This window comes from Diuraphis noxia, unplaced genomic scaffold (genome assembly GCF_037042655.1).
Source record: "Diuraphis noxia isolate RWA-SAM2 unplaced genomic scaffold, SU_Dnox_SAM2 contig0003, whole genome shotgun sequence".
Taxonomy (NCBI): Eukaryota; Metazoa; Arthropoda; class Insecta; order Hemiptera; family Aphididae; genus Diuraphis; species Diuraphis noxia.
The window spans coordinates 30,992,506-31,019,355 of record NW_028301713.1 but is presented as its reverse complement, the minus strand read 5'-3'; the positions used below and the strand labels follow the sequence as shown (position 1 = coordinate 31,019,355).

At 26.9% G+C, this 26,850-nt stretch overlaps 3 protein-coding genes across 11 annotated transcripts in view; 1 reads left to right on the top strand and 2 right to left on the bottom strand.

Annotated features, from left to right (window-relative positions):
* Positions 1–11,563, top strand: part of ttk (zinc finger and BTB domain-containing protein ttk) — a 37,079-nt gene extending 25,516 nt beyond the window's left edge. For 2 of the 3 annotated variants that reach the window (XM_089224046.1, XM_089224047.1), the window contains exons 2-7: positions 640–924; positions 995–1,096; positions 1,177–1,612; positions 1,703–1,900; positions 2,052–2,117; positions 8,252–11,563. In XM_089224046.1, coding sequence (XP_089080172.1) covers positions 739–924; positions 995–1,096; positions 1,177–1,612; positions 1,703–1,900; positions 2,052–2,117; positions 8,252–9,006 — 1,743 coding nt within the window. In that variant the 5' untranslated portion in view covers positions 640–738 and the 3' untranslated portion in view covers positions 9,007–11,563. Of the gene's footprint in view, positions 1–639; positions 925–994; positions 1,097–1,176; positions 1,613–1,702; positions 1,901–2,051; positions 2,118–3,022; positions 4,680–8,251 lie in introns of those variants that run through there. The other variant, XM_015516025.2, reaches the window with a different exon arrangement.
* A 127-nt stretch (positions 11,564–11,690) lies between these two features.
* Positions 11,691–16,100, bottom strand: LOC107172358 (uncharacterized). 7 transcript variants are annotated; one of them, XM_089224053.1, is made up of 10 exons: positions 15,737–16,100; positions 13,630–13,749; positions 13,356–13,565; positions 13,181–13,291; positions 12,767–12,967; positions 12,555–12,674; positions 12,362–12,430; positions 12,261–12,296; positions 12,043–12,194; positions 11,691–11,846 (listed from the first exon to the last, which is right to left on the bottom strand). In XM_089224053.1, exons 2-9 carry the CDS (start codon positions 13,720–13,722, stop codon positions 12,075–12,077), a joined length of 960 nt encoding a protein of 319 aa, XP_089080179.1. In that variant the 5' UTR covers positions 13,723–13,749; positions 15,737–16,100; the 3' UTR covers positions 11,691–11,846; positions 12,043–12,074. The 7 variants fall into 7 exon arrangements, with proteins under 7 accessions (XP_089080179.1, XP_089080178.1, XP_089080183.1 ...); XM_089224052.1 differs by lacking the exon at positions 11,691–11,846 and having other exon boundaries at positions 11,908–12,194; XM_089224057.1 differs by lacking the exons at positions 11,691–11,846; positions 15,737–16,100 and adding an exon at positions 14,516–14,648 and having other exon boundaries at positions 11,908–12,194.
* A 2,414-nt stretch (positions 16,101–18,514) lies between these two features.
* LOC149057223 (uncharacterized) lies at positions 18,515–22,176 on the bottom strand. Its single transcript, XM_089224599.1, has 6 exons — positions 21,288–22,176; positions 20,961–21,167; positions 20,025–20,129; positions 19,124–19,342; positions 18,864–19,037; positions 18,515–18,786 (listed from the first exon to the last, which is right to left on the bottom strand). Exons 1-6 carry the CDS (start codon positions 21,375–21,377, stop codon positions 18,634–18,636), a joined length of 948 nt encoding a protein of 315 aa, XP_089080725.1. The 5' UTR covers positions 21,378–22,176; the 3' UTR covers positions 18,515–18,633.
* Between the last annotated feature and the right edge of the window lie 4,674 nt (positions 22,177–26,850).

The window sequence follows — 26,850 nt, the reverse complement described above, 5'->3', positions numbered from 1 at the left end:
AAAACAGAATAATTATATGCATCTATAGCAACTATATTATAATGCTCGAATGCGTTACGGGTACATGGTTTGTAGCGATAAGCAATTCTATGGGGGTTAAAAATGTCAAAATTATCGCATTACATTATTTATAATCGCCCCCTATCTGTCGGTATTAACAGTCAGATAAAGACCAAAAGAAGAACATTGGAAACCTATTACTTCCGTTTTAAATAAATTATATTCATTTAAATCGTCCTAACTATATTATAATGAGTAACATATTATATATTTATATTCTTTACTTGGATTAACTAACATTTTTAATGAGTTATGTTAGGTTTTATAAATTTAATTTAACTACTTATTATTTTTAACAAATAGGCTTGTTTTAAACTGAACGGAGAAATGAATTGACCCTATTTTATCCACAGTTACAAACTTATAATATAATACTAAAATATTGTTCCTTTGATAAAAAAAAAAATTCTCTGCGTATATTTACACATAATATTATTTTAGTAACATTTACAATGGCTGAATTTAGTTACCTAATTTATTTTGAGCTAAACAATATTGTTATAATTTGTAAATTATATGAATTTGCATTCCTAATGATTTCAATAAAATATTTAATATTGTCAATATTATCTGTTACAGGTGAATTTTCCGACCATATTTTTCTATCAATTGTTGTGATCAAAATTTGATACACGTGGCAAGCTTTGTTAAAAGTTATTTACATGAATCATAGTGAACATGTCACAAAACAATGGACAATCGCAGAGGTTTTGCCTCCGATGGAACAACCATCAATCCAACTTGCTTGCTGTTTTCGATCAACTATTGACAAGCGAAGCATTTGTAGATGTAACATTAGCTGTCGAAGGTCAAATGCTCCGCGCTCACAAAATGGTTCTTTCAGCATGCAGCCCTTACTTTCAGGTATTTATTTACAAGTCCTTTAAATAAAAACCTTTTTATAAAATGTTAGTAATTTATTCTGTTTGTATAGACACTTTTTGTTGGACACCCTGATAGACATCCAATCGTAATACTCAAAGATGTTCCACTTGTTGACATGAGATCATTATTAGATTTTATGTACAGGGGCGAGGTAAATAATTTTTGTGAATTACCTTACATCAGTACATCACAACAATAAAATTAAACATGCAAATTTATTTATTCATTTAGGTCAGTGTTGATCAAGATAGATTGTCGGCTTTCCTAAAAGTTGCAGAATCATTGCGGATCAAAGGTTTAACTGAGGTCAATGAAGATCGTGGGGACCTACCCTCGTTAGCTTCTTCTCTTCTTCAGTCTCACTCATCATCTCCGTCCTCTTCACCAGTACACAACAACCAAATGGCTCATGTGCCTCAACTTCAACGCATACATAATCATAGTCCTCTACCTATGAAAAGGCCACTGCCATCTCATCCGCTTCACGATCAACAGCGTCAACATTTATCATACCCGATGAACCCGCTATTAGGATCTGCTCTAACTGCACCTAAGCGGAAACGCGGACGCCCCAGGAAATTATCTACAGGAAGTAACTCGCCTTCTAGACCAAACGACAATAATAATGATGATAGTAGAGCATCTACTCCAGTTGGTACAAGCGCAGGTAAGCTTATTGAAAATTTTAATATATTTTATCTTTGCAATATAATATTTAAATGGGATTCAAAGTATAAATTTAATTTAAATAATGCAGGAAGCGGCCGTGATCCACCAGATTTATTGGAATTGAACATGTCTGAAGAATCAGAATCTGCTGCAGCTGCTCCTAGGAATTTGGATTCTCCAAGTCAAGATGATATAGCTGATCACGAAGATATGGAAGAAGAATATACAGAAAATGGAATGGAGATCAAAGAAGAACCTATTGACCCAGTTCCAGGGACATCCCAAGGTAAATTATTTTAGCATCGTTAAACAAAATAAATTCTTTCTATATTTCTTATACCTAGGATTTTCTTAAGATAATTTTTTTTGAAACTTATAACAATAACTTGTGTTTACATGTTTTACTTATAATACATAATTTCTGTTCTCAATTTTAGATTTAAGTACAGTGAAAAAAGAATATGACACTCACTCTAGTATGCAGTTAGACCAAAGCGCATGTGGTAAGTTTTATTATAAACCGTTCAATCAATGTCATCATTCAAGAGATAATTACCATTTTAGTTAGTTAGTTGACTTAAGTTAATATTATTTAACAATGTACATGTTGATCATGTTTTTTTGTCATCGTAAATTCTTAACAATTATTTTTGTGATTATCTACATTTCATGTGATTATTTTAGCGCTTATAAATTAACAATCAGATGGGACACCTTCCTCTTTTATTTTTAATTTATAATTTTGTCCAAAACTTTTCATTAAATTTTCCTTCATAAATTGTACAATATAATTTTATTTTATTTGGTGGATAAAATGTAAACTAATTTAAGAGAAAGGTTTCGCATCTGGTTTTTCTGGTCTGTGCGTTAAAACAAATTTTTGATACCTACTGTCAAGTAATAAATCTATAAAAAGAATTTTTAAAGGACATAATTTTGATTGACAATCAGGTAAGTAGTATTTCCTTAAATATATTTTTCAGTAGTTTTAAATTAAAATGGAGGAAAGTGGACCCATCATTTTGTTAATATTCTTTTAGGATGGGCTTATAAAAATGTTTTAATTTTATTCAAATATTAATTTTAAATCCTTTAAAAAGTAAAAATAAAAATAAAAATTTAAGTATTATGATTTTACTCATATTTATTTTTTTCTAATTTTTTGATCAATGTCAGGTAATTAAAGATTAGAGTATATTTTAGTTAAACTAAAAAAAAAATATTTAGTTATCTCAAATACTTTCGTAGTCTATATTTTCTTTAAAATACAGACATTAAAGTAACAGTACATAAAGTACAGCATAAAGTAAAAATAATAATTTAAAAACATTTTTATACAATCCATTGTAAGTAATTATATAAAATGTATGTGAAATAAATTTAATGTAAAAGATCAAATATTTTTCAGAGGTAGAATCTGAACAAAAACCTACTTCATTTAAAGATGCAAATGGAACAAGTGACTTGGACATTACAACAAACCATGCTAATCGACCAATTATGGACAAGTATTCAGTTCGTCAATTCTGTACTCAAGAATCAAGCAATCTTTTTAGATGTAATTTATGCCGCAAAACATACACTCACATTAGTAATTTCTGTCGACATTTCCTATCATCTCATCATGGAATTAGACAAGAAGTACCCTGTCCTGTATGTACTAGGATGTTTACAAGAAGAGACAACATGTTAACACATATGAAACAAGTACATAGAGTTTCTGCTCCCAAAGTTTATGCTACAAACAATAATAGCAGTTCTAGATTTGAATATAATAGTTTGTGATATTCTATAATTGTTCACATATGCTAGCATATTATTACAATTTTATTTATTTATTTTTTTTTTTTACATGTTGACTGTTAATTAACCAGTATTGAAGGTAATAATGCAGATAATATCTTTCCATGAATACATTTAATCATATATTGTACCAAAGTTAAGAAACTTGAGTGAAATAACTATAATTTAACAATTCACAAGTGGGATATAATTTTTAATTATGTACTTAAAAAGTTCAATTGTATAGTTGTTGTTTGTAGGGTAAAGGTAAATTTGTGTTAAAATTTATTTTCATATTTTTATTGCGTTTTTGTTTTCCTAAGTTTTAATTTGTTTTTCCTTTGCCTTTTATGCTCCTTCCAAAGTTAACCCGTCCAATGTTTTTATTATTATAATCATTTAATTTGAATTGTTAAACTATTTAGGATGAACAATTGTTATAATAAATACCTGTCAATAATTTAAATCTGTCTTGCCATTTACAAGTCAAATATTATTTAAACAATCTAAGTATGATTATGTTAACTGAGCTACATTTTAATAAATATTAAAAATATAATTTTGATATATTGTCAATTAGAAAGACTAACCAGGTCTTTATTTTATTTTAAAATGTTGTTTTTGCATAAAACTAAATTAGTCAAACTAAATTTTAAACTAGTGTATGATTTGATTGTTTTTGTTAATACCTAATTTTTAAGTTGGGCTGTGTGTTTTCTTAGTCAATTTGTTATTCAATCTGCCTTGCCATTATGTGTAGTTTTGATTTTAAGATTATAACTTTGTTGAGAAATTTGTTTATATTTATAAATACAACCATATTTAAAGTATATTATATTATTATTATTTTTATTTATAGACTGCTAGACAGGGTGTATTTAGCATACAATTAGTTTAGTAAACAATGGTGCTTTGTTTTAACTTTTGGGGAAATAACGAGTATTTTTGTAAAAATTTGAACGCCCATTACTAATCAAATTGGCTGTGAAAGCTACAAATATTAGTTAAATGTATTATTTTTCTTTTGGTTTTGTTAATTTGAATTTGATAATTGACTGAATTGAATAAGTATCCAAATAAGCTTGTTTTAATATGATCATTAATATGTTATTAATCCGTTTGTTTTGTTATTTTTTTTCCTATTTAATATTTATCCTTTGGGCAGCATTAAAATATATATTTGTTATCATTGTTTTGTTTTAATGCTCCATCATATACCTAGTACATACAGTGATATTTAATATGTGAAGATAATGATAAAATAAATACAAATGAAAAATAAATGTTTTATTATTTTTTAAACTCCTAATCTACTCCTATTTTATATTATTTCACTTTATTAATGTAAAATGCTCCCAATTTATTAAGCTTTTACAATTTGTATTAAAGACTATATTTTCTATTTAATATTTTAAGTTATAACTAATATCTTTAAACATGTAATCTATTATCTTTACATACAAAATATTTTGTTATATTTGCGGCCATAGGAGTTATATCTACAAAATTTCAAAATCAAATCAACAGATAACTTTATTGTAAGTGACAGGTGAACATAATTAAATATCAGCATGAGATATGAAGTAGTATCTAGATTTTGTGTAGATAATTTTTTACATTTAAACATTATAAATTATTATGTATTTGTAGCTTTATGCGTGCATTTTTAATAGTTACATAATATTATAATAGTCAAATTTAATTGCATACATTTTTAAAAATATTTCTTAGATTATAATTTTTTTTTGTTTTATTTATTTTACTATTAGAACCTATTTATATTATTTGATCTATATTATATATATTAAAAAAAACTAATAGTCTTTTTTGCAATAATAATAATTAGTTATATTATATTTTGTCAATATCCTTCACAATAAGGATAATAAATGTTAAAATTATTTAATGACTGATCTTTTTTATAAAAAAAAAAAAAAAACATTTTGTTGTTGAGATGAATAACAATTGTATCATTTATAAATGTGCTACTTAAAAATCATTTCTTTTAAGAGGATGTCAGCAGTATGCTTAATCTCTCACTCCGACCCCACATGTAACATACACAAAATATATTCACATAAATTCATTATTTTTTCAAATAATCTTAGAGTAAAATAATCCATCACCTATTTTAACTATACAATTAATATTTATAAATGGTACTTATAACATAGGTAAGCTTAATTTCTTATTTTTTTGGTTACCTTCTTTAATTATTAATTTAACTACTTACATTACTTTTTTTTATAGTTAATAGTTTGTTATTATTATTTATTGCACTTTGATATTATATAGTTTATTGCATTATTTAGAAAAATAAAATATCTCAAAAATTAGACAGATTTTTATACCTAAATATTTCTGATCATTATTAGTGATTAGTGTAGAAGCAAAAGCGCAAAAACATGTATATAATATGATATAATGTACCTATATGACGTTAAAAACAATATATGATCAATTAAAATACATTAGAATTAATTTTGAACACAAAATTAATGTTCCGTTATAATATTATATCGTATGTTCGTTATTTAAAACTTGTGTTCGAAGAATTAACACTCAACTCCAATTGTACGTGTACACACAGTTGTTAAAATATTAAGTCCAGAAGTCATGTCAGTAACTACTTATATTTTATACACTTAATATACGTCATATATGCCTATAGATTATGACTTGTGAACGAAGTAAAACGTTTATTGTTTCTTATAAATTGTCCGTATAGATGAAATTTTGTACATTAAAAGTTAATAACCAGCTATCGCCGTCTAGCTTCCCATATATTTTATACCAACAACCCGATTTAAATTACAACAAAACTCTTCAATCGTAGTAACGAATACATTACACCGATATTTGCATAAGCGTTGACGGTCGATTCTTTAACATACATTTAGTCTTAGGTTAATACCATATAATTATTATACTTTATTAGATAATAATAATCCGTAATTTGTTTCTTTTGACGTTCAGGATTTTAATCATATTATTATTATATTATGATGATAATTGTTGACCAACGCCCATTATATTATGTCAAATGTATATTGTTTATGTGTTTACGATGATAACTTGCAGCCTATTATACCTATAAATCTATTTTACTTTAAAATATTTGCGTAGTACCACAGGCCAGCCGTAAGCCAACGATTCCGTTTTAAGTAGGTAATTGCTGATTATCTGCGACTTCTCATATAGTGTTTGTTCTAACCGTGGTATAGTCATATCCGCGCTGTTGTATAACTTGTAGGTGCGTTGTCTAAATATTATCTAGTTCACACGCGGTTTGTGACACTTTATTGAACAACGCTGTGCGTCATTTTATGGGTAGTCAACAATAACAATATTCGGTAAATCTGCATGTATAATCCAGTTTTAAAGCAAACAACCTGAGAATATTGGTCATAATGCCATTATTTTTTAGTTACATTTTTGAAATTTAAGTCGCATTTCTCAAAATATTTAATCTGTTAATTGATTGTCAAGTGCCATTAGTGCCAATTATATAAATAATTATAAATACTAAAATACTATACTGACATACAGTAAATAACAAAATGTTTCATGCGATAAAATTTTCGAGAAACAAATTATAGGTATCTTTGGTTAGGTTATGTATATATATCGTATTATACTCTGCTAGATATAAGCCAGTTCAATGCGATAATTTTAGGCTTTAGAAAGTGCGGGGACGTTAGATTCACCTCGAAAAACCCTAAAATATTTAAATAGCCAAGAAAATTCATAGAAAAACTATTTTTTTAATAAAAGATTTGTTGAAGTGCAGTACCTAGTGGAAAATATAAAATAATAGCGTATTTAAGACATATTATTGACAATCATAGGTACCTACTTCGATTTATTATGAAAAATAAAATACATCAATAATGTAATTTTTTTTTAAACTGGCTTTTTAAATGAAATGTAAAATAAGTTTTCAAAAATAATTATATAAACAATCAACTTGGATTTTTGTCGGATCCATTAGATATTTTGACCTAGATTCAACTATAACATTATAGTTAACGTTAACACATTTGCCTACCTATTTTCTCGCACCTAGATAAACTTTTATTTAAACAATTTATTTACCCAAATAATAACGAATAAAGATTATGTCTTTGCGAGCTCCCAAACATTTGTTTAAATTCTTTTCCAGTGTTTCAATCACCCGAATTCGGATGCGAAGCCTTGGTTTAAATCGTAATATTATAAACTTATTCCTATTTGTATACCAAAATAAGTAGGAAATGCTAAGATCTCACGGGCATCCCAATGCTTATTGTCGAATAATTTATAAACTGTAGAATACCTGCAATTTATTACGATTTAGTCTTAACGAGACACGCATCACACACCGCAATGTTATCGATAGCATTGTAGTTTTACGTACCAATATAGTATTTATACTTACTTACTATTTTTTTAAATTAATATTATTTGTTTTACTTTTTTGGCATAGCTGCTGCCTGCTTGACCGTGTGGCACCAATCACACGGCCCCACACGCCGTTTATTATTCCATAATATTGCGTGTTGCTTGCTGCAGTTTTCATTTATTTATTCATTTTTTTTTTTTCATTATCGTACCATATAATATTACGTATATCCACCCTTTATGAACTCAGTTTATTATGTATTATTTATTCGTCCTCATCAATCACAGTTAATGCGTGTCGAAAACGCACCGCAGTAATTATTTGAATGCCAACACATTATTAAATTTTGTATCGTGTTTTGAGTACTATATAGACCGTCGAAAGTATAATATTGAAATTGAAAAAAATCGTCTTTATGGCGGCCAAAAATTTTTCGATGAGTTTCTTAAACGTGTTTTTTTCTTTTATCCGTAGACATGCACAATGCGAACATGTTAAAGTTGTTGTCTTCGAGGACTGATAACGAACACCACCATCATCTCCACCAGTCAGCGGACGGCGGAGACCGTGACAACAACAACGACGCTCGTCTGACGCTGGCGGCCAGCTGGTCGGTGTTGGCAGCCGATCAAAAGTCCAAGTTCTCGCTGGCCGTTTCCCAGCATACTTCCGGCTACAAGCAACAGCTGCAGGCTGCCCTCGACGAGGAGAAGCGGCAGATGCAAGAGTCGCAGCAACTACACCACCACCACCAGCAGCAGCAGCAGCAGCACCACCACCATCAGCAACAGCAACAGCAGCAGCAGCAGCAACAGCAACAGGCCGCTGCTGCTGCGGCGGCGGCGGCCGCCGCGTCGCTGAGGACGCCACCGGTCAAACGGCGCATCCGGAGGCGGGCCACGTCGTCCAGCGACCCGGCCGAGCAACTGACCGAGATGTCGGTCCGCGGGCTGAACCTGTTCCGGTACGCCACAGTGTCGGAAGGCATCTACAAGTGTCTGGAATGCGCCAAGACGGACATACTGAAGACGTTCAAGAACAAGTACAGCTTCCAGCGGCACGCGTTCCTCTACCACGAGGGCCACCAGCGCAAGGTGTTCCCGTGCCCGGTGTGCGCCAAGGAGTTCTCGCGACCCGACAAGATGAAGAACCACATGAAGACCGTGCACGAGTGTTACATGCCCAAGGCCATCGACTTCCCGCAGGTGCCGTTCCTATTGCCGCCGTGAGATGTTGGTCGTCGCCCACCACGTCACCGCTGCGTGTGTTAGTTACACACACCCACACACAAGCACACACACACGTCTGCGGTGGCGAGTGCCGATTTGGGGGGGGGGAAGCGCGATATACCTACACCACCGCCGTTTAAGCGCAGCGCCCTGCTGGTTGGTATATATATATATAAATATATTTTTTTTATGATTACATAATATTTTAAATTTCTACGGACACGTTTTTTTCCTCTCCGCAAAGGTTTTTAGCATTTATTACGAAAAAGAAAAACGTCATAATATTGTACACGTTTTTATTATTATTATCATTATTATTACTATTATCATAATTTTATTGTTTTGTTCTATCGAGTCTTCCGGATAACGATATGTTGAACTTTATATTATATATTTTTCTTATATATAAACAACACACTCACACAAAATATATAGGAACTACTATAAATTTGATAAAAAAAAAAATTAAAAGAACCTTCGTTAATCATTTTTATATATATATATATAATATTCTAAAACAGTGAATCTATTTTTTTAAGTATTTTTTTTTTTTTTTCAAACAATCGTTCCGACTCATCGATATTCATATTAATCGACGTTATGACGTGTACGTTTTTCATCGGCCACGTTTTTTTTTTTTAAATTGTTTTTATCATATATTATATACCTCTAACGTTCGCTCTATTTTTACACGTTTTTCGAGTATGCGCGTTAATGTATTATTACCAAATTTTTTTTTTCGTGTTTTTTAATATACTTATGACATAATCCAAATAAAACGCATTACATAAACGCATTCGTTTATTGTTATTTCAACTGTAAAAAGTGCGGTACATCGAATATTGTAATTTGAAACATATTCGGCGATCAAAGCTATTTCCTCAGAAATATCATTTCACAATTGTTCGTCGAACGAGTGAAACGACAATCAGATTTTATACTTACCTACAGCAATAACAATTATTTACGTAAATATATATTTTTATTACGTCCTAAGAAGTTGAAAAACATAGCAGCGCCTGGTGCTTTTTTTAAATTTTGATTAGTTGTTTATTATTTGTTTTGAACTGGTTGTAGGGTGGTATTGTGCAATATAATTCCAAAAATAAATATATATATTTTTTTTAACCAAATAGTTGATTTTTTTACCAAAATATATATTTTACAATATTTTATTCAATTATTTTTATTTTTACATATTATGCTGTCTGCAAAAATCATTAATTATACACAATCAATTCAAAAAAAACGTTCGACTGAATTAGAGTTTGACGATTATTTTACGGTTTTTTTTTATTTTATTAACCAAATAAGGCCAGTTAGTTATTGAGACTGAATATTATAATGAATAAAAAAAAAAAGTAGGATAAACTTCTCAATTTTCTGGAAAACGACAATAATATGTTCTTTTCTCCTTTTATTCCCCTAAATATATATTGTATAGAATGAAAACTTTGTTTTCCTTTCACTTTTTTTTTTGTAACAATCATTTACATCATCAACTATAATAAAATATTAGGAATTATATTTAATTACAAATTTAATTATAACTATTTGAAATATAGAATATATATTTTTTGTAAATTTGTACAGAGTATATTTATTATTAACAATATTGATTACAATTATACATAAATTTATTATATATCATTATTTATTTTTGTTATATAATAGGGGGACACCGTAGACAATTAGTTATCATTAATATTTTTTTTTTTTTATTATGATTATTATAATTATTATTTTTATTACTTTTATTAAACCGTGCAATTCATCCACTTTATATTATTATGTTTTAATTGTTTATTTATATATATATTTATATAAAAAAAACATTTGAAACAATTTAACCACGGATTTATGTGGGTTATTTTTAAAACATTTTCGTTATTTTACCATTTAAAACAAATATATAAATTTATATAATATTACCTTCTTAGATTTTATTTAATACATGTTTACACACAACATTGTATATTAAATTTGTTAATAATTTTGATTAACCACTGTTAGCCCCATAGTTATTAATGATTATTATTATTATTGTATAATATACATGTTTTATTTTAGTTCTTAAATATTTTAAACATATAAATTATCTCAAAACAAAACTTTTGTTGCGTTAACGTTTCCATTATTTTCATATTTTAATTTAAAATACTACGATTATTATTATAATATTTTTTTCTTCAAAATTGAAATAATTTTATGTTAACATTTTGTTGTTGCTTTATTTGATATATATGAACTTTGTGTATTTTTTTTCTATTAGTCGTTTTGTTATGTTTTCCTAAGTAATAACATTTTTTTTTTTTTTAATTTTCATTCCTAAATCATGTTTTTTTGTCTAAAGTCACACTAAGAAGTTATGATTTTTTTTTCTAGAGGTGAGTGGGATTAGACAAATATTTAAACAATATTACGTCGGTAAAAAGTGGCACGCATCTTGTAAAATGATTAGCTAATTTAAAAGATAAAAATATTAATTTATGTAATAACTGAAATGTTAATTTTAATTCAATAAGCAATAAATTAACGTTATTTGAAAATAATTAAATTTTCTTAATTTATACACTATTTTTTTAATGTATTTCCTAGATCATTTTTTTTATTTATAAAAAAAATATACAATCTGCAAATATTAAATTTTTGTTCAAAAAGTTTATACAACAATTGACGAGTATTAATTATTAAATAAGAACAAATAAATACAATTGTTCGCTCAACAGATGAAGAAAACTAGCTTCAATAAGGTTCAACTCATTCAATGGTGTTTAAATATGACAGCATTAAGTAAGGATTGAATTAACAACTTGAGATCAAAAATCTTGAATTTTAGCCTATAGGTGAGAAAAAGTCCAATAATAACTACTAATACATTCATTATCAATGAAGACAAAATTGATGAGACTAAACACTATATTTTTTAACATCCCATTTTTTTTTTAAATAACAAGTTTATACAGACAAAACAATCTCATTAATCTTAGAATAAATAAACATTTATCAAACAAAAAAATAAACATAAATTCTTACTAATAGTTTCAATAAAAATAATATTGAATAAGCTAAACATCAATATCATCTTCATTTTCATCTTCATCAATAAAAACAATAGTTGCTGTAGATGGTTCTGGCGTAAACACACTTTCAACATTAACTGTACAATTTAGCACATTGTCTGTATCCTATAACAAATAATGATATTTAGAATAATTATAAGTATGTTTCATAAACGTTTAGATTTAACTTACAGTGTTTGGATATTGATCATCATTAAATTCTTTGTCCTAAAAATTATACTAAATTTAGTTTAAGTGCATACATTAGAATCAAAATTATATTAAATATTAACTTTTGAATTCATTTTAGTGAGGACAAATGGATCTGATTGGGTTCCTCTACTTATTTTGATATTGTTATTCTATTAGTTGAAAGGATATTGAAATAAAAAAAGAAAATGCATCATTTTAAAATTTAAAACAATCATTCATAAAACAAGTTAATTTATTTTTTACCAATTCTTTGATTAAAAATATGTAGTATACCTCTTTATTAGTAAACTTTTCTAATGCTTTTTCAAATTCATAATGTAGATCTTGCAATTCATATTCGTTACTTTCAATACAACTCAATGTCAAATCAATATCAGTACATGTTTCCATCCGCTACATATAAACATAAATAATTACAAACATAACTAATAATCATATAAAATACCATTGCTATAATTATACTAGATAGAACATAGGTAACTTACATATCCATCTCTAGTCACTGGTTCGTTTGAATAAAACAAACAGTTTAAGAATTCATTATTTTTTTGAACAATTACTTCATTTTCCTTCATTTGGTTCATCAGATGCTTATTAATTGATATAATCTCATTAGATTTTAATTTGCAGTCTGTTAATTGATCATCCAAAACAGAAATATGAGCTAATAATGAATTGATTAATTCCTGAGGAGAAATACAACAATTACATGCTGACATTTTTACAAATGAATTGGAGAAAAAGTATTCAATTTTTTCAAATAAGCTATTACATTCAAAAACAGTGATAGAATTAATATAACATGTAATTATATTCTTATTATTATTGGGACATTTTCTAAAATATTAATAGTATATATTAAAATGATATGCTGTTTCAAAATATGCATTAATAATCACCTCAGGTACACAACTACTGCAATGCTTCGTTTCTATTTCAGAGTTGTTAGGATAACAATAGATGCATTCATTTTGATGAATAAAACGTACTGGACGACTAATTCCATAAATCTAAAATTACACAATATATTTGCCCATATTTTATAAATTGATTTATTGGATAAAATTAACATACCTCATTAGATTCATTGCCATATAGAAATTCATAAGCTTCATTACATTCAACATTTTTCAACTGATATGCATAGAAAGTAACTTTATGGAAACCATATTTTGTCTGTGTGTGCATTTTTAAATCAGTTTCTACTGCAACAAACTCTTCTAGATTTCTATTGCTGCTACATTTATATAATGCAATCCAATCGGAATACTTTTGTTTCAAAGTCTATAATATAAAAAGGTATTATATCTTAAGATATTACATTTATGAATTGAACATTAATTCTTACTTTATCAATGAATTTGAAAGAAATATCCACTTCGTTCTCTATAAAATATGTTTTATTGGTGACTATTTCTACACTAACTTTGGTGTTTTCCATTTTTTTTTCTTATTTAATAAGCTGCAACTATAAATAACAACTGAATAAGCTTATTTCAGAGTATTAAAAAACTGTTAAGCATTGTAAAATCCTAAAATCTGCTTAAAAAAGTCAATTTAACAAACTTTACAAATTTGGTATGTAGGTAGGTACTACCTACCTATCTATTCATAAATGTCAGCTTACTAAAAATAATTAAGTGAGATATATAAATTAAGCTCAAGGGATATATATGAATAGAATGCTGTTAAATGTTAATACCGAATTTAGTTCTAACTTAGCAATTCTATTTTTATGTGTCTTTAACACTTTGACAGTTATTATTATTTATCAGTGATAGATTAAAAAACTTTTGGCACACAATTTACGATTAATGTTTAAGAATTTAAAATTGTAAATACATACTGGTTTTTACTTTTCATTACTAACAAATGATTACAGTAGTGTGGTACAACAATAAGTATTTTTACTATCTATAATCATTTTTATTAGGTATTCGGTTATGCCGAGATTAGGACACCTACCTTTACACTTCTCATAAATATTTTTACTGCAATGATTGGTCAAAAACAGAATTCATTGAGAAGAGATAAAATAATTATGTTTCAAGGCTCATTTATAGACGCAAGTAATCTCAGTATAACTGTATTTATCAATTTATCATTTAGGTATTTTTTTAATAAGTGTTTCGTTAGGTAGGTAACAATGTAATATAATATAATTACAAAACAAAAGAATCAATTCAATTTGATAATCATAAACTAATGATATTGACTTATGAACCTCAACTTACCTATCTAAGATGATTTTTTTCTTTTCTGTTAGGTAGTAAGTATTTAATATTGTAGAATTCAAGACTAATTTTAAACATTTAAATATTTAAGTCAACAGTTGTCTGTTACTAGGAGCTACCTATTGATATAGGTACTAAATTATTAATTAAGTTTCTAAATGTACATTTTTTCTACAGTGTCAGACAGTGGAACAGCAAGACACCTAGAAATCGACCATGTGTAGTTGAATAAAACCAGTGTTTCTTAAACTATGTCCAGTGACATCCCGAGGTTCAAGGAATAACTTATGTCATATAGTGGTTTTATTACTCAAAACTTCTACCCTTTTCTTTTAATTAGTTAATAATATTAATTTTAATAAGGGTCCGGCATAAAATAAAATATTACTATTTAGTTTATGTAGTGTTTTCTCTCTCAAAAAGTTTAAGAAACACTGCTCAAAACGTTGCAAGGACACAGTAGCAATACTTATTAAGTATTTCTTTTATTGCAGAATTCTACAAATTAGCATTTTTTAAATAATATAATTGTAGACATTTATTGAAATAGGTCATTAAAAAAAATACTTAACCAGCAGTTAGTCACAATATGGTGGTCAAAACAACCCTAATTACCTAACTAATATCTTTTATTAAACACATATTTTTAGACTTAAAAATTTAAACTTCATAATAAATGTACTTTTCAATTAAATGATTTAATTTATTCAATATGATAAGAAATTTACTTCTAAAACCATCAGATAGAATAAAATAGAACTTAAGTTTGACACACATAATACTTATCATGGATGTATCAATCATTAATCAATATGCGACTAATCACGTTTGTTATGCTTGACTACATTAAATCATTATTTTATTGTCGTATGGTACTTATAAACACCTAATGATTTATACCTATTAATAACGTTATTTTAATTTATATTACGCCAGAGCACATGAAAAGAAAAGACCAAGATAGTGTTACATAATATTTCAACTGCTAACATTTTACATCGTGGAAAAATGCATAGGTACCTATACTACATTCTACTATTTTTTTTATATAAAGATCCTAAGTTCTAAGATCTTAGTATTTGGCCTTATGGGTAAGTTCAAGTTTGCAACTACCTTACCTACCTATCTGAACGCACAATAAAAATATGCACTTAATGAATAATAATACGACATACACATGCAAGTACCATCGATATCGAGTTGAGAACAAATTTTACTTACCCTAAATTGGTGGATTCTTGCTTTCAACGAAATTCTGCATTCATATCATAGAACATAGAATAAGAATATACCACTCGTACCATTTGATATATTATTTTGATAGGTATTGGATATTAAAAATTTTAATAGTTAAATATGGACAAATAAATACTTTAATACTTTAAAAACAAATATTTAGGTATAAGTTATAATTATAAATTTATAACCTAGAACTCTGTACCATGATTAAAGATTATTGATTTTTGCCATTTATGAACTATAACGTCTATTAATATTTAATATTATAGAGTATAGACCATCACCATGTCACATTTTCAGTTGTCACTAATAATTATTAACTGTCATTTACTCATCGGTTGTCATTTTGTCAACTGTCAGTGTTGTCAATATGATAAAATTAGAAATCAATTTTAGGTTATGTTTTAACTTTTCAAGCACTGACTACTGACTAGGCAGTTTGTTCAGTTTGTTGTAGCCTGTAGGTTGTAGGTACTTGGCGCCTTGGCGGAAGCCGGAAAGCCTCGCTCCATTCCATTACAAGGGGACGGGGTAATCGGTAAAAAAGACCAAGGAAAAAATAATACGATAAACGGAAAAATAAGTACAACCAAAAGAACACGGAAAAAAGAACAATTTTTAAAAATATTTAATTAATTTTCACAAAAAAAATTATTGATATCAAATTATTATTAAACACTCAAATATAAAATATAATAGCATAAAAGTATGGAAAGTTAAATTCAAAAACTACTGATTAAAATATTGATTTTAATACATCAAAATTCTTATACAAAATTATTCGCTAAATAATTTACAGTAAAAAGAGGAGTTCTCATTAAAAAAACAAAAGTTTGTATCGCCATTCCTTAAGTTGTAGAAAAAATCTCAAAAATTTGAAAATATGGTCTTTGAGTTGGTATATTTAATATCCCAAGTTAACTTTAGAGTTTTACCTCGTTTCTCTAAGTCACGTTATTCTTTGTACCTAATTCTTTTTCGTCATACTAGTAAGTGGTAATTATGGTAAGAATGATCCAATTAATCGAAGGGGGCGCGTTTGGAAAATGAACACCTTACTTTATTTAATTATAATTATATAAATAAATTATATTTATTATGTGTTTTGTGAATTATTATAAATTATTATGCCTTCGAAATGTATTCTTTTAGTTTTATTGACTATTAATTTTAATTACTTTGTGTTGTCATTTATTGTATCCTTTAATTTTGTTTAAAATATAATTGTACCTTTAGACCTCGTGCTCGTAATATACCTAATATAATATTTAAAGATTCTAAAAATCAGCTTTTGAATAACTTCATTATTAAGGAAAAAAGGGGGTGAGCATGCTTTTTGAATCATTCTGTATTTTTTTATAAGTACATTTTTATTTTTTTTATAGGTAAATTTTTCCATTCGATTGATACGCAATAATTTTTTAATTTTCATAATCAATTATTAATAATTAATATATTTCAAATTTTTAAAAATTGTTCTTTTTTTCCGGAATTAATTTCAAGGTAAGTACATTTATAATTTATAAATTAATACATCTTGCATTATTTACTAGGTCTAGGTTTTTAATTTTTTATTGTATTTTTTTATCGTACTCACTACATTCTCACGGTCATAGAGTAATAAATAACTCATAAATATTATTAAATTACTTAAATTCAAAAAGTATTGAGTGCTCGTAACTGTAGGCTATTTCGCCTCGTCGGAAAAATACCTAGTACTATTTAGTATCAAATAAATCGGACCAAATTACCTGTTTTGAAATTTGTGCCCCGGTGCATGTCTGAAGAATTTTTTTTATAAGAACATAAAATTTAAACTTCAAAGCTTTAAAATAGGGTAAGACTTGATGGCCCTAAGGCTTATTTCCTACAGGACGTAGAGGTCCTCTTAATTTAATTATGGAATAATACTGTTACTGGCCTTAAAACTGTTGGAGTGACTAATTATAAGCTACTTACTTATTTAAATCGGACAATTCGGATATGGGTGGGCATCCTCAGCAACAATATGCTTATGATATAATTCCATTATTTGAGAATGTGGTATCGTTCTATGATTTTCTTTAGCTATTTATTATATATTTTATTATTATTTATTAGTGATTATATTTGTTTTTCTAATTTAATATTTTATGATATGGTTAAAAATACTGTGCTTTATTCTCAATTAAATGTTGTCATTACCTAAGTTAATGGCCAATGTTGCTAGGTAAACCTGTAATACTATAATCATCTAAGTATAATATCTTTAAGAGGACATTATACCTGTGTGTGTTGTCTCCGTCTTACAACTGTTTAACATACCAAATTTTACGCTCAAGATCACATTTAGTTTCGTTAGTTTAAGGATTTGATTGAATTGACCTCTAATAAAATTCAAAAATTAATTATAATTTAGATAACCTCATGGGCATTTTATTAAATTTTGTTTTTAAATGAATAATAATAAGTATTTTAATATGTATAAACAATTTACAATTTCAAAATATTTAAAACTCGCTTAAAAATTAAAGTATAATAAAAATCCCATAAGATCGTCTAAATAATACTCTTACCTTTACATTTTATCAAATGTCAATCCGCTCTAGTTTTTAAGCTAATGGAACTAAATGAGATCTGCTGAGTGTAAAATTTGCTATGTTCCACACTTATAAGATGGAGACAATACATGTGGGTGTAATGTCCATCTCAGTTTAAGAAATAAATAAATCATTTATCAATAACTATCATTATTTGTAACCAAAATAAAGTATATAATAATTAATAGTAATAGTAATACTGTATTTGCACTAAAATATAAAATCAATAACAGGAATAATAACAAATAAGTCGATTAAAAAAATATATAAACAGACAAAATGTGTAGGTAGCTAGAATGTTTATTCGCAGTAGTCATCACTAAACTCAGAGTCATCGATAAATTTGACTGCTTCAGATGAAATTGATTCAATGCTAACAGATTTTAAATGTGTGACATCTTCTGCATCATTGGTTTCAGTAATCTGTGGTTCATTAATTAGCCTTGGCTGCTTCTATATTTGTCATTAAATAAATAAATAAATAAATAAATAAATATCCAATTAATAAAGTATAGAAAATGAAAACTTACATAATATTTTAAATATGTATTAGTATTACTAAGCTCGTTGTTAATGGCACGTAATCTTTGTATCTCTTGTTCTTGAGTATTTAAGATTGCTGTTAAATATACTTCGTTTCTGACTATTTTGGTAGATATAACATGGTTTCTTATTTCAGTAGTTCGCATTCGCTTGATCCAACGCTACAATTGATATTCAAATATGATCTTAGTTAATATAAATAAATAAAGTTAAAAGTTCAGTTCCATAAATATTTTAAAAATCTTACCGTATGTCCTTTAGAGTTTGTTAACTTCACTAGTTTTCCTTGATCAAGTGCTTTATAAAGGCTATCAATAAATTGTTCACCTCTAGATCTAAGCATTTCACACGCTTTCAATTTTTTTACAAGCTGCTCATTTAGTTGCATTGCTTCTTGTTTACCTTTTTCAAACTCAAGTAATCTTGCTTCAAGACACTTCAAACGCTGAACTACTAAATTAATATCCTAAATAAGTAAACAAACATTTTATTTATAAGATATAATTGAAGTCACAAACAATTATGTATTGATAAACAAATGTACTACTGTGGTAATACATTTTTCTAGTCAAGACAAACCCTCCCAATAATGAAATAATTACTTTTTCTTATTATTTTTGGAACAACTTTAACTTTAAAGATTTACTTGTAATTATATGAAGATAGTTTTACATAATATGTATTTTTTGTTTTATCTTATCTGGATATCAATATTAGATTATTGTTTTGTAATTATTTTTACTGTCATTCAGTCAAATAGGTGTAAGTTACAAATGTAATAACAATAGAAATTGTTATTGAATTCATCCCATTAAAATGTATTAATAAGTAAGGAATAAAGACCTATAAAAAATTTTAAGAGGGATTTTGTCATAAATTGCTTACAAATAAGTATTCTATTTTAAATGAATTAAACCTGCAGATATTACATGTTGTAAAATAATATTAAAATATTCTTATGATATACCATATAGTACAAGTTTTTGCTCGTGATAACTATTATAATATATTATATATATATATAACCAACTTTTAAGGTCTTGGTCTAAGGTCTAAGCTTAGCTTAGCTCAGCTTTAACCCTAATGCGATATATACCCAATGCTTATGTTATCTTAAATTTGAACGACTTTTTAATTTTCTAACTAACCTGGCCTATTTTTATGTGAGACATACAACTTGATTGACCAAGAGAACTATTACAGTTACAATCATTCTTATGCACAAATTGAATTGGATCACTGGTTGAAATAACCTGTAAGATAAAATTATGTTAATATTAAAATTATTAATATAATAATGTACATTTTATCAACAAAATATAAATACTGTTGATTTAAAAAACTAAAACAATTAAGCAAAACTATGCCTTTAACATAAAACTATACTAAGTAGGTAATAGCTTTAATTTTTGGTTTTTAGAACCAATTTATGATTTAAGCTAAATACAACCAAAAAAGTAGCAATATTGCAATATTATCAAACCTGGTCAATAATATTACAATTAAGATAATTTTACTACAATAAACTATACTTAGTTTTATTTTATGAAATGGTAAATTAGTAAGATAGTAGCAATTTAATATTTATTGTTTATAAACTAGTACCTAATTCAATATATCACACTATCATTTATGATTGATAGCTTATTAAAAATAAAGCATAAATAATTTGAACCTATTAAAAGAAATTTGCATGTGTATCAATTAAAATAACATAATTATTAATCTCAAACTAAAAATATTTTTATTGATTTATTGATTTAAATTTTGTTATAATGTTATACACTCATAATATGATTAAAATTGTTTAATTTGCAAATTATCATTTATAATAATATAGGTACCTACCTAGGTACATCTTGTTTGTTATTATAAAATTAATATCTAAGTGTAAACAAAATAATATAATTTAATTATACAATATTTAAATTGTTTAGTATTATTTATGTTATGATTGTTATTAATGGGTACTACACAAAAAAATATCTAAAATGTTTCAGGTAAAATCTGGAGTAAAAATATAAAATCAATGTATAATATACCAAAATTAAAATTAGTAAATACAAGTTGAAGTTTTTTTTTACCTTGAAATACGAATCCACATACACAAACTGGTATTTACTAGAACAATGAATGGATTTGGCAAAAAGTTGTGGCACAAATTTAATTTTAAAACAACTACTATCTATCCTTGGATGGTCCATAACGTATTCAAATATCAACGGTTCATAAAGTTTTACATTATCACACGGGTATAGTCCAATCCAATCTTTAATCCATGGCCTAATTTTCTAAACATAAGTAAACAACAATAATTAAATGACATTTATAATAAGTAGGCAAGCAGTTTATTTTTCAGCATAATATTATGGAAAGTTTGTTCTATAAGTACCTAATCATTAAATACTCACCTTTTGATCGTAGAAACAGTTAACAATTAGAAATTTGTCTTCGATGAAATAACGTTTATTCGTCTTCAATATCACAGATGGTGATTCCATGTTTTTAGGCACTTGAATGTTTCGACCAATATATTATTTAAAAATAGGTAGGTAATTAATTGGATATAAATGAAAAAAAAAAATGTATGTATATATAATATATATGTATATGTGTGTATAAATATAGGTGTCGTGTTAAATGGAACAATAATTTAAAATCGATTCGATAAACAACGGAAAAATAACAATATTTTAATGATTCAATGATTTATGTAGGTGTAAGTACCTAGATGGTAGCCAGTAGGTACCTAAATATTATTGTATTCCAAATAACTCTAGTAAACGTAAAAATATTTCAGACATAACTGGTAACATGGACGGTACATTGTAAACATATATATTTAAATTATTAGGTATTACACAATCGCGACGGTTATTAAAATATATTATTATTATCGGCAATATTGGCAGACGGTACACTCGGAACGTTGTTCAACGGTCGACGGACTGATGGAAATAAATTTGAAAAACGAAATAAACGAATATTCATTACGATTTACAGTCAACGATGGCGCCCACTGTAAGCTATTATCTTATCGGCATTAGACATATTATTACTGTTACAGTTAATTCTCCCCGCCAACGGTTTTATTTTATTTTCCACACGAGCTTAGAGATTTAATTACCTAATACAATTCTTATCGTTCTCATCATCAGTTCGTAGACGAATTAATAATAATATGAGTCAGAAAGCCAATAATTCAGAATTAATTATTATGAATAATAATAGTTATCAAACGATAGGTATAATGACTTTGGACGAAAACGAAATGGTCGAAATGACTCTAACGCGCGAGTTCAGTGGTCTTGTGCATAATATAACAATTACCAACAATTTGAACAATCTGCTTATATCATTGCCAAATAATAATGTGATTTAAACAGCTTAATACTATACTACGATAGTACAATAGGTATACGATTATCTTTCATCGTAAATCGTAATCATTAATTATCGGCCAAAGGTTATAGCAGCTGTGGTTATGGTTATTTTAATTACTATTATTGATTAGTCACTACTTACATATTAATCGGTTATAATATTTTACACAAATTATTATTATGGAAATCGAGTATAATATATTTATAATATTTTCAATATTATACAAAATTACTAATATAAATAGCACTTGAAATTTTGTGGGGAGGTTAATGGTCTAATAATGAATAAGCTTTTAAAAAAAATTTAAGATATATTTGAGGAGCTATTGTCTTATTTATGGTCATGGTGGCCCGATATTAAAAAAGAAAAAACAGTACATTATAATATAGGCTAATATATTATGTGTATATATCAATATAAATACTAAACAATATAAACTCATTTATTTATTTTTTAACATAAATATGCATCACAGATTTTTCATTTTACTAACAGTGAAAAATAAAATATGTGTTTTTATATAACTAAACTCATGTGATTTTCATGAAAAACAAAATTTATAATGATAAATACTTAATAAAAAAACAACAGCTTTAGAACTTAGATTATTATTATTATATTTATATTATTATTAGATAGTATCTAAAGCCGTGATTACAATATTAACACTATATCACGTACCTATTAAAACTTTTTTTTTGATAACAGAATTTTTTTAAACACCTTAAACTTGAAATTAGGTAATTTTTTTCCATTTGCAATTATTAAATTACCAATGATAAGTACATTTAAGTAATTAAGTGTACTTCGACCATTTATTTAGGACACAGTAGGACATGTTACCAAAAAACAGTACTGTCTTTATAAAATTAGTACGTCTGGTCACCATATATATAATAGATCATGAACCTAGAAAGACTTACTATACAGCTCACTAATCGACTGTATAGTGTACTCGTTACGGAGACTATGGATAGAATATTATAATGTCTTATTGCATTTTTTATTATATTGACAGTTTTTTTTTTAAGTTAATGATTGTCTTTTATTTCTCATTCCTTTTCAAGAAAACCCTATAGTAGCATATCAATGGGTTTCGATCGTTATACGGAACAATCGGAACCTGGAACCTACAGTTTAATTTTGTGAGGTCTTATCGACTCCGCCGTTTTAATATCAATTCCGCCATATAATTGTTTATTTTGATTCCGCCGAAGATTTTTTTATATTGATCCCGTCGACTATTTATTAAATAATAACCCATGAAAACATTTCAAAAAACAATTCAAACATTGTCGTCTAAAATGAACAATATATTTTATGAAAATAATACAACTCAAATATCTCATTACCTCATATTTTTAAATAGATTTATATAATACTAGCTGATCCCCGTGCACTTCGTTGCCCGTTAAAATTACCAATTGTATATGATTCAAAATTTGGGTTTAATTCGTCGTCTATAATACTCGGCAAGTCATGTTCAAAACTTCCCGTGACAAATTGTCCCTTCCCTGACTTCTGAAAATTACCATATTATGGCCTATGGATGCCCTATTGGAGCTAAATATTACTGGGACTTTTTATAAAACTTAATTATTTTTAATTTTTATACCAAGGAAAAGAACGTGATTGAACCAGACTGGTTCTGATGAACGATTGTTTTTGAATTAGACGATGGAGATGGTTAGTTGGTTACATATTAGTACTTATAGTGTCTATTTAGTCTCCATTTTCCAGTGTTATAAACTTACATGATATTACCTACACAAATTATTAGTTTTACCGTTTTACATTTTTCACGATTATTACACTACTAAACAGGTTATGGGCATGACAATAATATTGTTTATTTATGTAAGTTGCAATACTGAATATTTCAAAAACTTTCAGGCTTTCAGCTTTAATTGTTAAGATTTTTCAAGATTTTTACTCTTCTGAAATCTGAAAGGCACGATATTAAATATTAAAATTGGTTAATTTTGTAGTTCATACTCCGAAGCAGAATGTTACTCAGAGATTTTCATCTACAAAGATCAAATTGTAAGTATAACTGTATAAGTATAGTTATAGTTACTAGTTCGTTTGTTAAAACTATCATTTAAAATCGTACTGTAATGGTTATAAATCATAGTCAAGTACAGTTTTGATGAACGGAGTAGTGGTTTATGGTGAATTCGAGAGTAGGTACCAACATATGTTGTCCACCACTCTGCTAATCTACATTTTAAATAATTATAAATGTATAATAAACAACTACTCTGAAATTTTATCTTTATACATTAAAATATTCCGAATAATATTCTACTACGGAATATGAAATAAAAAATGAATAATATTTTTCAAAAAAAATAAAATCGGTACTTATTAAAACATTATGACAATAAAAAATAATTTTCTGACATATTTCAAACTAACATTTATGAAAAAAAGAATTTTTACTATTTTTATCGTATATTTGTTGAAAAAAGTTGAATATTATCCCATAAAATATATTAAGTATGTATAATTAACTTTCTACTGAAAAAAATGAAAAAAATTTTTAATAATAATATACGACGTGTAAGGCTATACGCAAAGCCAATACGTTATCGTTCCAGCGGCATTAGTAGAAATTGGTACTGGAATGGGATATGTTTTTATAATCGTATACGTATTAGAGGAGTTTTTAGCTCCCCGGCCCCCGCCCCATCATCATTCTTTAAATGCCATCATAAATCAAAATATATTAATTTATTATTATAAATTAAATAAGGTGAAAGGTTTAATACCTAATGATTTTTAAAGGTAATAAAATAAACAATTAAATTAAACTACAATATGTATTAATATTATTATAAAGTCCATAATCTTTCTTATCTTTTTTTTTTTGCTAAAATGTCTAGTATGTCTTCATGATTCAATTTTATTACTCAATGCACAACACTGTTAGTCTATTCGATCATTCATATTAACTATTTTTTTTTTTTTATTAGAAATAAGCCTCGGCTGTGGAGGCCATTGGCTGACATAGTTTACATTGTTAATGATAATTGTTGTATACTCTATTTACATTATTTACAAAAACATTACACATATTACAACATACTAGATTATAACTTATTAATTAGGTTGGTCTTGATTAAAAAGGATATTAACTATTATGTAATTAGTAAAAAATGCATAACTATTATCAATAATAATTTGGCTTGGAATTCGATGCACTTTGAAATGTTTTCCGAATCTATGCGACGCTCATTTTAAAACATTTTATCAGAATAAGAAGCCTTATTTTTTCGTTATTTGCTTTTTTTTGTCGATAATTTTAAAGATCATTTTTTCCAATCTTTAGAGAAATTTATGATGTTTACCACTAACCTCTCATAATTACACCTCTGTATAGAACCTACCTACTACCTATTTACTTTTTAATGTTATAAAAATATAAAATATAAATGTATTAATATTTAATATTTTAAATTCTAATCAATAGGCAACCATACATTATTATATTTTCGAACGTATTCAAGTTTATAGGTACTAGATTGAATTTTGGTACCTATATGTTTTAATCAGTGGCGGATCCAGGATTTAATTTTGGGGGGGGGCATGTTTGGGAGAATTTCTTATATTATGATAATATAATAATAATATAAAATATATTTAATGATAATATTTCTTAAATTATAATATAAAATTAATAATAAAAAATAATAAAACCTAACTTATGCCAATGGGGGGGGGCGAGGCCCTTCGCCCCCCCTTAAATCCGCCACTGGTTTTAATACACCTACCTAACTATAACTAACACATCTTATAAAAACTACATATACCTTTTTTATAATTCTGAAGAACATTTCTTTTTACGTCTTAGTTTTTAAATTCATTACAATGTTGAACTAGCTATTGGCTATTGTATATTGATAAAGGTATTTTACTGACTACCTATTGAAGTTGTGTGTATTTATTAAATATTGTTCATTATAAATCAGTTAACATATCTATTAATCTATTAATGGCTATAAGGTATAATATAGATTTTACTGTTTTAGACTAATCGAGTCTACCTATTTTTTACAAACGAGATCCAAGAAAATATTTTATTCGTTTTTTAAATTTACTTCACAGTATTTCGTATAAATCAGAAACGTTGGTTGTAACTTGTAGTACCTATGAGAACACATGGTTAGGTTTAGGTATCTATTGTTTACCACGATTGTTAATATTCAATCTAAAACAATGCTATTTATTAGGAATTTATATCAATGTCTAGTGTCATTACTAGATAATAGTGGATTGTAAGCATATTTACATATTATAAGATACCTAAAGATATCTTATATTATATTATTATTTAAAGCAGTTAGTTAAATTTAATGTTGTGTCTAGGCACAGACTTCTAACCTCGTGCAGTCCCGTGAGGATTTACCCATTGCGATATCTCCTGAGATATTAAATATACCATAAATCTGTTGTTTTTTATTCAACTCAAATAGACAAGGGATACATACATTTTTATTTTTTGGTAAAAAAGTTTAAAAAATTTAGTTAACCTCTCAACATTTTATTTAATCTCATAATAGTCATAATTTTTTTTAGTTTATGGATACA

Coding starts and splice junctions, on each gene's coding strand:
- LOC149057223 (XM_089224599.1), bottom strand. CDS start 21,377: ATGGAATCACCATCTGTGATATTGAAGACGAATAAACGTTATTTCATC. Junction 20,130..20,960: donor ATGTGGATTCGTATTTCAAG/GTAAAAAAAAAC, acceptor TTTATCTTACAG/GTTATTTCAACCAGTGATCC. Junction 19,038..19,123: donor CAAACTCTAAAGGACATACG/GTAAGATTTTTA, acceptor TATCAATTGTAG/CGTTGGATCAAGCGAATGCG.
- LOC107172358 (XM_089224053.1), bottom strand. CDS start 13,722: ATGGAAAACACCAAAGTTAGTGTAGAAATAGTCACCAATAAAACATAT. Junction 12,675..12,766: donor CAGTGACTAGAGATGGATAT/GTAAGTTACCTA, acceptor GTTTATATGTAG/CGGATGGAAACATGTACTGA. Junction 12,195..12,260: donor ATGATCAATATCCAAACACT/GTAAGTTAAATC, acceptor TATTTGTTATAG/GATACAGACAATGTGCTAAA.